This window comes from Bactrocera dorsalis, chromosome 2 (genome assembly GCF_023373825.1).
Source record: "Bactrocera dorsalis isolate Fly_Bdor chromosome 2, ASM2337382v1, whole genome shotgun sequence".
Lineage (NCBI taxonomy): Eukaryota > Metazoa > Arthropoda > Insecta > Diptera > Tephritidae > Bactrocera > Bactrocera dorsalis.
The window spans coordinates 99,011,901-99,026,033 of NC_064304.1; the positions used below are offsets into that span (position 1 = coordinate 99,011,901).

The following is a 14,133-nucleotide window of genomic DNA, read 5'->3' on the forward strand; positions in this document are numbered from 1 at the left end:
ACCAGGCACAGCGCCTGCTTTACTTATATAGTGGCAGCTGGCAGCCAGATTCCCCTGAAGCCAACGTGACGCTTTCAAATCTAACCAATCGATGCGCGAGAATCATCTGAGCACTGACCAGCAACGGCGCCTGCTTTACTTATATAGCGGCAGCTGGCAGCTAGTTTCGCCTGAAGCCAACGTGACGCTTTCAAATCAAACCAATCGATGCGCGAGAATCACCTAAGCACTGAAAAGGCATGGCGCTTGCTTTACTTATATAGCCACAGCTGGCAACCACCTTCCGCTGAAGCCAACGTGACGCTTATAAACCCAATCACATCGAGGCGCGAGAATCACCTGAGCACTGAAAAGGCATGGCGCTTGCTTTACTTATATAGCCACAGCTGGCAGCCAGCTTCCCCTGAAGCCAACGTGACGCTTTCAAATCTAACCAATCGATGCGAGAGAATCATCTGAGCACTGACCAGCAACGGCGCCTGCTTTACTTATATAGCGACAGCTGGCAGCCAGATTCCCCTGAAGCCAACGTGACGCTTTCAAATCAAACCAATCGATGCGCGAGAATCACCTAAGCACTGAAAAGGCATGGCGCTTGCTTTACTTATATAGCGACAGCTGGCAGCCAGCTTCCCCTGAAGCCAACGTGACGCTTTCAAATCAAACCAATCGATGCGCGAGAATCACCTAAGCACTGAAAAGGCATGGCGCTTGCTTTACTTATATAGCGGCAGCTGGCAGCCAGCTTCCCCTGAAGCCAAAGTGACGCTTTCAAATCAAACCAATCGATGCGCGAGAATCACCTAAGCACTGACCAGCAACGGCGCCTGCTTTAGTTATATAGCGGCAGTTGGCAGCCACCTTCCGCGGAAGCCAACGTGACGCTTATAAACCCAATCACATCGAGGCGCGAGAATCACCTAAGCACTGAAAAGGTATGGCGCTTGCTTTACTTATATAGCGACAGCTGGCAGCCAGCTTCCCCTGAAGCCAACGTGACGCTTTCAAATCAAACCAATCGATGCGCGAGAATCACCTAAGCACTGAAAAGGCATGGCGCTTGCTTTACTTATATAGCGACAGCTGGCAGCCAGCTTTCCCTGAAGCCAACGTGACGCTTTCAAATCAAACCAATCGATGCGCGAGAATCACCTGAGCACTGACCAGGCACGGCGCTTGCATTACTTATATAGCGGCAGCTGGCAGCCAGCTTCCGCTGAAGCACTGAAAAGACATTGCGCTTGCTTTACTTATATAGCCACAGCTGGCAGCCACCTTCCGCTGAAGCCAACGTGACGCTTATAAGCCCAGTCACATCGAGGCGCGAGAATCACCTAAGCACTGACCAGGCACGGCGCCTGCTTTACTTATATAGGGGCAGCTGGCAGCCAGCTTCCCCTGAAGCCAACGTGACGCTTTCAAATCAAACCAATCGATACGCGAGAATCACCTAAGCACTGAAAAGACATGGCGCTTGCTTTACTTATATAGCCACAGCTGGCCTTCCGCGGAAGCCAACGTGACGCTTATAAACCCAATCACATCGAGGCGCGGGAACACCTAAGCACTGACTTGGCACGGCGCCTGCTTTACTTATATAGCGGCAGCTGGCAGCGAGATTCCCCTGAAGCCAACGTGACGCTTATAAATCATACCAATCGATGCACGAGAATCACCTAAGCACTGACCGGCAACGGCGCTGACAGCCAGCTTCCCCTGCAGCCAACGTGGCGCTTATAAACCCAATCACATCGAGGCGCGAGAATCACCTAAGCGCTGACCAGCCACGGCGCCTGCCTTTCTTTTACAGAGCCAGTTTGTAGCAGTTTCTCTTGAAATTACTTGTCTCTGTTTAAGATTTTTGTATGATATAGTTAAAATCTGTTTTAAAAAAATGCTAATAGAATATAATATAACATTGGAATAATATTCTGTTAAATTTTAAAGGAGAAATTAAAAAAATAACAATTGCAAAAATTATTCTAAAGCGTTTCGGAAAAATTTTAATTGCGGCGCATCGCATAACTCGGTGCTGGATCATTTAAAATCAAAATTATGTTGTTAGATAAGCGCTTTGCCACTGGGTCCTCTGAAGGAAAAACCTAATTTTGTGCGATTAAATCGGTTAAATTGTTATTATATTGTTATTATATACAAATATTGAGGAAATAGTGTTCCAAATTTCTAAACGATTAGTGCAGTAGTTTTGAAGTTATGGAGGGCACCGACTTGGGCGATGTGAGTTTGTTTGGAAAACGCTTTAAAGGTTAAAAATCTGATGTGAAAAGTTTATAAGACAGGTATAAAAATACCCGTATCTTCGTCAATTTTGCTTCAATCGACTTTAACATAATCTTCTTGAGATATTATGCTCACTTAAGACAATTCGAATCCCTACTTCCCCCTTGAGTGGTAATTCTTATTTAATAACTCCTTCAAAACTCCACTTCTGAAATATTCTTATATGTATAACTAAAAAATGTATCAAGCGTTGAATTGTCAGTGAAATCTCAACAGCTTTTCTGAAAATAAAAACGCCTGGCATATATTTGAATTGAAATGATTATATTTTATTTGAATATCTTGACTTAAGTTTAAATAAAATATTAATTCAAGTACAAAGTTATTCATAATTTAGTACAATATCGCACATTAGCTTGTTTCGCTCAATTCTTTTGTGTAATTATTTATATGCTCATTATTATATCATTTGCCTTACATTATACACACCTTTCATTTTTATGAAATACTTTGAAGTAATTTGTTAAGTTAATGAGTTTAAGAATTATAATATATGCATCATCCTAAACATATTTCAGTAACCTCATTGCTGCCAAAAAAAAATACGCGCTTTCCCTTGCCTTGCTTGTATGCAAGTCTGCTTATTTCTTCATAACTTCTAATTACTTTGCTTCATAAACGTTGCTGGTTTTTCTGAGTGAGTCCAATTAAAGAATTTATTATGTAATTGTTGCTACACCAATACTATATCACCATTGTCGTAAACTATCTTTTATAATATTAATTTTTTTTCAAAATTTTCATTTCTAATTTAATAAGTGAAAAACAGCTGCTGTAAAGTGAATTTAATTTTTATATTTTTCTTTAATATTCATTTAACCAATATGTATGTACTCGTGTGCATGCATTTCTTTACAATATTACAAGTATTCATATGCTCACTGGTTTTCCTAGTGGCGAGCATCTAATTTTTCATTCTTCCATATCGTTTGATTTTACAGTCCATATTTTCATAAAAATAGTTTTTTAATCCTACTACGTACTACCAAGTCGTCTTTTGTTCGCAGCTTACTATTACATACCTACATATATATTAATATTTGAAAACCTGATCAAGGTCATGACTCACTCGCCATACGCTACACCCTATATCTTTCTGCATATAAAAAAATAAACCACTCATTTCAGGTCGTTTACAAAAATATTATCTTTCATACCGATTGTTATCAATTTTGCCATCCAACTACTTTCTAACCTTACAACTGTTTGCTCAAACGTAAAAATTATTTAAACTACTTTATATTATAGCAAGTAGGAGAGTAAAATTAATACAAAAAAAATTAAAGATGTTTTGTAAAGTCTAAAAACTCCTAACACAGTATGTGTAGACATTAGCTTAAAGGTATCTTATTTAACGCTGAAATCAGCGTATTATAATATAAAATTAAAATTGAAAGTTAAAAGGCAACTAATGGACTAGCAGTATTGTGTAAAAACATTTTCAAACCTAAAATGGTACATTTAACATATTGACATACTTTTGTCATATAACATAATCGTTTACAATATAAACGTGAAAAAGCTAAAAAAAAGCAATAAGTAGGCTATATGTATTGGGGAGTCCAATGACTTGAGCATTCATTGAAGTGATTTATGTATACATTCTGTGTCGCCCATGGTGCACCGTATGAATTTATGTATACATTCTGTGTCACTCATACGTCATGGTGTACTGTATAAATTTATGTATACATTCTGTGTCACTCATACGACATGGTGTACTGCATGAATACAGTTCTTTTGATACCTAACTTAACTGCGTATAACTTTTAAAGAAATGGTTTTATAAAAAAATTAATTAGACCCTTTTGAAGAAAATTTAGAATGGAAAATATTGTATGAAAATATCATTATATGAAAGTTATAGGCTTATCTGTTTGGGAGATAAAAAACACAAAAATTATTGCAAAAGATCAAAACATTAAATGTATAATAAAAGTAAAATAGCTTTGTCAACGTTAATATTGAAAATAAGGAGGTTCTTTACAGTGGATCCATTTTTTCAGAGCAAATTCTGAAACTTTAGGGAGAGTTTGTAAAAAAACGAAATCAATTTGGGTAAAAACGGTTACCGTAATATGTATTTATAATCATCACTGAAACCTACTAGGCTCACTAACGGTAATGCTGCCACTGTTTTATGTAACATTTCTTATACCTTATTATTTTAAGTCGCAGGTTGCACATAATTATGCATAATTTAAGTATACTGCACTACTACTGTCATTCAGCAACAGCAACGAAAACCATAAACACTTTGCAAAATTCCATCGAATCATGTTTAAGCCTCTAATACCAAACTTCTACAACTTATTTTTTCTTTTTGTTATTATCCGAATACATATCAAAGGTGTTCAGTTACTTATAGCAGATATACGAATGTATACATACATATGTATTTTATCGCAAAAAATTGAAAATTTTTAAAGCAAAACAACATTTGTATTTTAAATTACAATCAATCTTCTTTGACTTTCTTTAAGTTTTTTGTTTGCCATACAAGAGTACATAAATTATTTAATAAGTATTGTGCAAAATTTTGTGTGTGAAATTGTTTAAAACGTTTTAATTTCGTGTTTAAGCTTTGTTCGCATTTTGTTTGACGCTTTCAAATATGCTTTGAGTTGTTTTTTACTTTTAAGTTCTTTCTGCTTACTACATAGTTAAACTTTTATATCAATTAATTGGTTTTATATTTCCTTCCGGTGCTTTGAATGTTTCTTTTTGAATTTTTACGCTTTGTTATTTCAAGTAGTTTAGACATATATTTTTATTCTCGTTAAAATTTGTTAAATTTAAAATTTCGTATAAGCAATTATAATATTTTTGTTTCGGTTTTTGTTTTTTTTTTGTTTTGTTTTTGCTAAAATATTGCATGTCTTTTATTTATTAAATTTTTGGAGGCTCTATCCCTGAGTTCATTTAATTTCTTTGTTGTTTACTTTAATTTTATTTTATTTTTAGATTACATTTTCGCTTAATTACTTTATATTAATTACACATGAATCAAATACAAATGAAAATGATTCCGTTTGATGAGCGTGTTTATGAAAACAGAGTCTAGTGTGCTTGTTTGATTCGACATTGTGTGAAACTCAGGTTTTAGGCAACTCACCGTATTTATTTGAGAACATATTAAAAGTTTCGTTACGGTATCAGAAAGTGGTAAACTTAGTGATTAATTAATTCAAATGATCTTTGTACAGCTAAGATCGCTGGATAGCTCAAGAAGCGGAGAAAATGTAAGTAGTAGTTTTTTATATAAGTCTATTATATTTAGATGAGCCACGCATTAAAAAGTTTTAAGGATCAGTTTCAAGCAAAAATGCAGTTAATGAAATTGTCGAAAGAAGTCTGAAAAACCACGTGCATTTCATTTTAAAAAGTTGTTGTGTAGAACCTACGCATGTGCCTGGCGAGTTGTTATAAAGGAATGCAAGTATTATTATTATTTTGTTTCACGAAAGCTTGAAGCGTCTAGAAACTTTCATTTTCCGTTTCGTTTTCAGTCACCAGCTGATCCAAGGTGAAATGCAGGTATAGCGTGTATGATTTGAGCGTATGTAATGTATGTAAGTCCGTGGTGCAGCAAATAATGAATTTGTAGTATTCTTTAACTATTTTCAGAGAACAAACATCCTTTACATATTTTTTGTTGGTTTTTTAAATATATCATATCAAGTGATTACATCAATTTAACGCACAATTTGTACTTTTCGCATGTATGTGCCTTCGTACATCTAAACGTTTTCGAATTTCATGGTTTTCTATTTTGCTAATGTCTTTATATTTTTATATGTAATTAAAGGGAAGTTCACACTGTATTGCTGAATTGCTTGTTTGCTGATTTTAATTTTAATTTTTAATTGAATACGTACTTGTATATGTACATACATTCAGGTTTATTTTTTTAAGTTAGAGAGCTTGTTAAACTCACGATTCAATTATATAAGGTTGTTTTAATATTATAGATTAAAACTCAAAAAACATTTTTTGATTTTAAGTGGTTTTTCAGTTATCACCCAAAAAACACATTTTCATTGTTCGGAGCTAAGACTCAATTATAGAAGGTTGAGGCGTGTGCTTTCTCTTACGAAAGAAGCGTTTATATTCACAATGTCAAAACTTGTTGTTTTTTGATTTTCTCTATTTTCTTCTATTCGTATTGAGTTGTCACTCAAAAAAACGCTTTTTCATTGATTGATAGCTTACAAAAAAAACGGCTGATTTTGACATTATGGATCCAATTACTTTTGAGAAATTGTTGTTTTTGTGTTACTGACACAACTTCATGGTTGGAGTGTTTAAAAAACTTATTTTCGAATTATAAAAATAAAGCAAAAACTCATTTTGACATTTTTAGTTAAAATATTTCTGGGAAATTCTTATTTTTTGTGCTATCACCACAACCTTAACTGTATGATTGAATTATGGTTTAACGAATTAACTATTATTTCATGACACTTTGAAAGTTTCAAAATTTAGTTAAAAGAAATTTTAAATATTTATGCAATTTTATAAAAAGTTATATTAACACAAGTACTATGCAATTCGCTCGCAAAAAAGCTTGAAAGTTTTACCCGTCTAAAAAAAATATTAAATATGATACTGAAAAACTGCTACCTTTAAAAAAAATTCCTTTAAAAGTTTATACCTTTGTATTTTTAGGATTCACTCTATTAGTTACGTTATATATAAAAATTGTCGGTTATACTGGTTATTATTCAGTGATCTATCAGTTAATCGTATTTATTGTAGTTATACCTACTTAAGTATACTGAAATAGCTTGATTATTTTTTTGACCACGAATAGGCTTTTATGAAGTCTATAGTAAATGTATTTATTAGCAGCATTTGTAACTTATTAGTGTGTTAGTGTTTTATTTTATTGTTATACAAGTTAATTATGAGTGCTGCTGAGTCAAATGCAATTAATTTGAACAAATCTTTGCTGTCACTTGAAATAAGTGTTTGAACTTTAATTCGCTTTTTGTTGTATGCATGTATGTTATGTATTATTAATTATATAGTTTGATGGCTCTGTTATATGGAAACCACAACACGTTCGGCACTTTGAGGCGCGTTTATTCATGAGCGTGTGTTGTTTTTCATGAAATTTTCACAGTACAAACATACAAACAGTTATATGTACTTAGTCGTTTGTGCTCAGTACACTCTTGTCAAAATTTTACATTAAATACTATTTTGTTTATTCACGGTGCGCACGTATTCATGCGCATGTATGTAGTTGTTAGTAGAAAAATAATCGCCGTAAATTTGGTGATGTTTTACAGATTTCATTTACATATTTTTTATTAAATTGATTGATTTGTTTGTAATTGGGAATTTTTTAGTTTAGTTTTTTTTGTATAAATACGGCTTAGCTGGCTAACTTACAAAAAATAGATCTTTATATGCTCATTTGATTAAGTTATAAATACATATGTAGTTGATCTTACATTTCTATACTTTGTATGAACTTGAATTGAACTATATGTTTACTGCAAAATTTGTATTTCAAGTATTGTTTGTTGTATTTGCTTCTTATTGTTTATTGTTCAGTGGTTATTTATTTATGATGTGCTTAACTGTATTAATGGCAATGTTTGTATAGCTTATTTATTTTCATCTATTTTATATATGTATATAAATTTGTATCTTATTTATTGTATATGTATGCATGGATTTAGTTGAATTTGAAATTAATATTTGTCTTGTCGCCGTTATGTTTTAGTTATCACTTTTGTGAAATTATAGCAGTGGTTGGCAAGTCGAAATACATTTTAATTTGAATGGCAAATTGAATCTGGCGAGTAAATGCTACTTGTGTTGGAGTTGTCCGTTCTCTTGTCAAATTTAATACCGTTGGAGCAGTCAGATTGATGGTGACCAACAAAATATAACTTGTGTTAATAAAATTAAAATTTTGTGTGGCTTGGCGTGCTAAAAACAATTTGTGCAAGTGAGTAGTGTTTTTACTGGTATAACTATTGTAGGTGCTGACCCAATGCTCAATGTTAGTAAGATTACTTTGCGTGAAAAGTTTTTGTAGTCGTAGTTGAAGAAAACCTTGATTTGTCAAAAGCGCCGAAAAGTCATAGTGGCATGTTTATTTATTTAAAATTTTAAAATATCCATTTTTCTCATTCGGAAGAATCGTCGGTAGTATAATCAAAGTACATTAATACATAATATGCTGATCGGGGTTCTGAATAGATAGTGACAAAAGCATAATGAATCAAGAAAAAACGTTAACTTCGGCAGCTTGAGGCTATAATATCCTTCAAATTGTATTTGTTATAGGGTAAAAGTTTATAAAAAAAATCTTTGTCTTAGTTTTGAACCATTAGTTTGGGTAGCATTTTTACCGAGATTATTGCCATGTCGTTGGTGCCGACAATAAAAGGGTTTTCAATAGGGACGCTACAAAGAGATAGCAAACGACGCCATATTTTTCCGCTATTTTGATATTTTTCTTTAGTAAGGTTTGCCATTTCATCATGAAAAGATATGTATACGATCTAACAAAGAGTCGAAGTTATTAAAATTTACTACCAAAATTCAGTCATTCAGTGGTCTTCACTCTAAGAGCGCTACGTCCAATTTGTAATCGCCATAATCGTCCTGTCAGATCAAAAATTGAGCTTCTGTGACGTCGTTGTGACGAATTTTGCGAAAAGATCTTGGTCTACATCCTTACAAGATCAGATTGATGCAAGAACTGAAGCCCCTCGACCATCAGAATCGTCATATATTCGAGAATTAGGTTGAGCATCAACTTGAAAATGGTCCGAATTTTCATCGCAAAATCATCTTCAGCGATGTGGTTCATTTTTGGCTGAATGGCTTCGTCAATAAGCAAAATATTCATTATTTATTGGTCGTGCCTGTGGAGGTTATGCAAAAGAAATCGAGTTCCATACATAATGGCATTTTGTAGCGCTCTTATTGAAAAACCCGTTCAGGGAAAATATAGTGCAAGTCGGAGTAGGCATGTATATATTTACGGTGTACCGGTATGAAGTGAGTGTTAAGATTCAAATATGTTGGTAGACAACATTTGTTTTAAATGATCCTTACCATCATTGAACAAACAACATCATATTTTTTCATTGTAAGTACGTACTTGCTATAATTGAATCTAATGTGAGTCTCACTTAAATAAAACTTGGAATGTTTACTGTCCTATATGTAGGTATGTATGTATGCATGTTTCCATATATGGTTTGGTGTGTGAAGCTCCAGCAGTCAGTCGGTCAGGGTGTAGTTGCGTGTCTCAAAAAATTATGTATTAAATTTTTAAAATCTTCATTTAAGCTGTTTATAAAAAATCCTAAACTAGAAATACAGTATTTTTGTATGTTTCAATTGTATGCGCGTATGTATATACATAATAAATGCCGTAGATACTTGACTGTGTTACATATTTTAATGCTTATTTACATTAAACTTATGGATGTATGTGTATATATATGTACATCCATATACATGTGTACTATACATACATACGTAAATGTTTAGATTAATTGTTGTGCCGTACGGTGTAAGACCTAGCAGTTCTAATACATTTTTCAACTCAATTACAAATTGTTTGCGTGTATGTATGTATTTGCGTATACTTAATATGTATATATGTACATACTCATGTTTACGCAAAGTATGAACTTCGCGTTGTTTATTTCTTTTACTTAATACTTAATTAATACTCGATTAAATATGGTAAAACTTGAACAGAACAAAAATTAGGTACAACAGAATTGAAAACAAAATACAAAAAATATACAATAAATTAAATTGCACGTGATTTATTTTTTATTTGTAATATAAAAACTAATTATATTTGCTTCAGTTTTTATATTATTTTTACTTATGTATGCACATAAGTGTGTCCACTAGCTATTATGTAATATTACAATTGTCATTTTTATACTCACTCTCACTTATAATTGTATTTACATATTATTAGCGATCGTTTGTTGTCTTGTTTTATTAATTTTATATAGCCAAAAAAGATCACAGATCCTCAAAATTAAAACAAACAAAATTATTCACTATCATAAAATTAATTTAGTTTTTTTTCTTTGATGCTCCCTTATGCATGTATGTATGTATGCATAAATGCGCGTACAATTAAGCATACATATACCTATATATGGTACATATGTATGTATGTCTGTAATTATTTGCGCGTTCTTCATCATGAGTTGCTATTCGTCTCGTTAAAATATTGTTTAATATTTTTTACACTTTTTCAGCAAAAATATTTTTGTTTTTAGTTTTTAGTTTTCAGTATTTTTTTTTTGTCTTCCTAACATCAGTATATATTTTAAATAAATATTTTGTACATCGAAATTGCTATTTAACGGTTTCAGTTATTACTAGTTGTTGTTATTATTGGCGTTCAATTGCAAATGTGACGCCGTGTTCTACCTTATACATATACATATGTATGTATGTAGCTTTGTGCGATTGTGAACATTGTTATTCTTTTGCATGATTTCTTTTTCTCACGTTCTTCAACCTTTTACCAAAATAGTTGTAAAATAAAATAAAAAACACTGCTTTCTCATGATTAATTAGAAAAAAATTCACTTTCTTTCGCATACTTGCTACAATCTTTCAGCTCCTTCTTACATCGATTAAGGCTCAGCAGGACAATTGATAAACATTCAAAGAAACTTCACACTACACACACATTGACTGCAACCACTAACATGAGACGCGATTTTGGATAAGCGCGGCCATGGCAGTTGATGCTTTCAACATGCTGTAGCACGAGTGAAGTTTTTTTGAAGATTTACCAAAAGTCCTTGTACGAACCTCAGGAGCCTTGTATCGTGTTGTTCTGAGCAGTGTTTCCGGTGCCACTGCCGCCATTTACATTCTGCGCTGATACTTCCGACTTAACGCGACGTGCAATGTGCGATCGTGTATGCTTGCGCAGATGATCTTTACGGTAGAAGCCTGCAATGAAGTATGAAAAGAACATACAAACGTACATTAGAGTTGTTAAGTTAGGTTAGGTAAGGTTAGATGGCAGAACAAAGAACTACGTGGACTCATTGAGTTGTCGAATTACAAAAACTCTAGCACATAGTTAACATTATAGTTTCTAATTTAAATATATAGTTTTTATTATATTTTCTTCCGCATATGCATTTTTCCTTACCTTTGCCACACTCAACGCAAACATGTTTCTTTTCTCCCGAATGTATGACAATGTGCAGTGTTAATTGCTCCTTTCGCTTGAATGACTTCATGCAAATCTGTTGCGTGTATAAAATTCACAAAATTAAAAACATTTCTAATAAAGACCTTGTCTAAATACACTTACATTACAAACATGTGGTCTATCCGGTATGTGCGATAGCTTGTGACGGGTCAAATGATCTTTACGCTTCAATGCAGCATTGCATATGTCGCAAACGAACCGCCGCTCTACGGCATGTGAGATAACATGTTGTTCGATTAAACTACGATCGGGATAGGCCATTTGACATTCGGGGCAGCAATAGAGCGTGGAACCATCCAATGCTTTAATCTCACGTATCTCACCCGGTTTCGGGCGTGGCTTCTTCTCCTTTGGTGGCTTCTTCTTTCGGGTCTTCTTGCCAGTGGTCGTTGTAGTACCACCGGTTGAGGTAGTCGTGGCACCAGCCGGTGCAGTGCTCGTAACCGTGTTACCATTCGTAACCGTACCATTAGTGGTGGGTTGACCATTATTTGCTTGTCCATTTACATTTGGATTTGGCGCATTGCCATTAACACCCTGATGTAGGGATGCACCATTATTTGTATTATCTGTCATATTGGTCATATGGACAGTATGATCCATGCCAACAATGCCGCCATTGTGATGTGTAGCGCCATTTGCTTGCTGATTGGACGGCGGAGCGAGTGCGACACCACCGAGTGCCAGACTCAAATTCGTGCCATTCTTGAGAACATCACCCTTAAAACCCGATGGTGATGTATCCAAATTGCTCAAATTTAAATTCCCTGAGTTGATTTGAGAGCCGACAATACCTGAGGATTCCTTCTTTATTGTTTCGGAATATTTGAGGAAGTGTTGTATTGAGATTGGCAGTGTTGCAGATAGCAAATGAGACGAGTAATCAACGGTGTTGGCAGTATTGGCCAATGTTTGCCACGACTGATTGACATTTTGCAAAATTTGTTGATTCAAAACTGGAAAATGGAGAAAAAATATATAATTAAATGCTTATTAATGATACGATTGCACATTATTAAATAAGGATATTACATAAAGCGTATTTAAAACAATAACTTCGAATAATAATCAGTTTTTTCCGTATTCGATAAGCAAAGCTTATGTCTTGAAGCTACGAAAATTATCACATTCTTACAAAATTACACCAGATATATAGCTGGACTCAAACCAAAAGACTTAAATCCACCGAAAGCACTGAAGGCCATAGCGCGAGGCTTATAGGCTGTGTCGCAAAAGCTCCGTCAGGACCTCTCCAAGTCGTTCGATACCAAACGTTTCAGACAAGGCGACTTCCTATCGTGCAACTTCTTCAAACTACTGCTGGCGAAAATTATTCAAGCTGCAGAGCTGAATCTAGAAGGCACAATCTTTTATAAGAGTGTAAAGCTACCGTCGTACGCTGATGATATTGATATCATTGGTCTGAACAACCGCGCCGTTAGCTCTGCTTTCTCCAGACTGGATAAGGAAGCAAAGCAACTGAGTCTGGTAGGGAACGCCCATTTTGGAACAAGTATTAACACCAACAACAATGTCAGCCTCGAAATCCAATGCAGAATTACTCTTGCCAACACCACTTCGAACTGGGTAGGCACTTGAGAAGTAAGTAAAATCCTCTCTCGACGAATAAAGACCATACTCTATGAGTCGCTCATTATTCCCATTCTGCTATATAGTGCAAGGCATGGATGATGACAATATCTGATGATTCGAAGTTACGAGTTTTCGAGAGAAAGGTTCTGCGGAAGATTTATAGTCCCTTGCGCATTGGCAACGGCGAGTATGTATGAGATATACGACGACATTGACATACATAGTTCAGCGAATTAAAAGAGAGCGGCTGCGATGGTTAGGTCATGTCGTCCGAATGGACGGCAGCTTCCTGCTTTGGAAGTAGTATTCGCAGAGGAAGAGGAAGACCTTGACTCCATTGGAAAGAACAAGTGGAGAAGTCGTTCGTATGGACGGCAGCTTCCAGCTTTGCAAGTAGTATCTGCCGGAGGATGCAGAGGAAGAGGAGGACCTTGACTCCATTGGAAAGAACAAGTGGAGAAGTCGTTCGTATGGACGGTAGCTTCCAGTTTTGGAAGTAGTATCCGCTAGAGGAAGCAGAGGAAGAGGAAGACCTCGACTCCGTTGGAAAGACCAGGTGTATTTTGCCAATTTAAATCTTCGTAAGCCGTTTTTTTTTTCTAAAAACATCTCAAGATTTTTAGTCTGCAAATTATATGGAAAACAATATACTTGTAGCATTATATTACTGTAACTAAGCCCACCATATAGTATTTAGTATTTGCTATAAATAGTATTAATAAATGGTAACGCTAAGTTATCCTTTAATAATTTTGCAATATTTCTTTTATATACTTTGTTGTTTTAATTTCGACATATCAAACTATGATTAAATTTCAGAGGAAATGGAAAGGAATGATATCGATTTTTTATTCCCACCAAATTCCACACCAAACAAATGGTTATTACCAACTTTGGAATAAGTCAAAGCAAAAGCGAAACGAAAAAGGACAAAAAAATTAAAGAGCCATACAATTTTTTTTGGCAACCTACCCCAACAAAGAAAGGATGTGGGGCTTTTCTTCGCC

The 14,133-nt window shown here is 34.6% G+C and overlaps 1 protein-coding gene across 4 annotated transcripts in view; it reads right to left on the reverse strand.

The window, feature by feature from the left end:
- Positions 1 to 2,546: 2,546 nt before the first annotated feature.
- Positions 2,547 to 14,133, reverse strand: part of LOC105231524 (zinc finger and SCAN domain-containing protein 2) — a 33,442-nt gene continuing 21,855 nt past the window's right edge. For all 4 annotated transcript variants that reach the window (XM_029552559.2, XM_049447546.1, XM_019992270.3 and 1 more), the window contains 3 exons: positions 11,636 to 12,489; positions 11,471 to 11,567; positions 2,547 to 11,265 (listed from right to left, as the gene is read on the reverse strand). In XM_029552559.2, the coding sequence (XP_029408419.1) occupies positions 11,123 to 11,265; positions 11,471 to 11,567; positions 11,636 to 12,489 (1,094 nt within the window). In that variant the 3' untranslated portion in view covers positions 2,547 to 11,122. The remainder of the gene's footprint in view (positions 11,266 to 11,470; positions 11,568 to 11,635; positions 12,490 to 14,133) is intronic.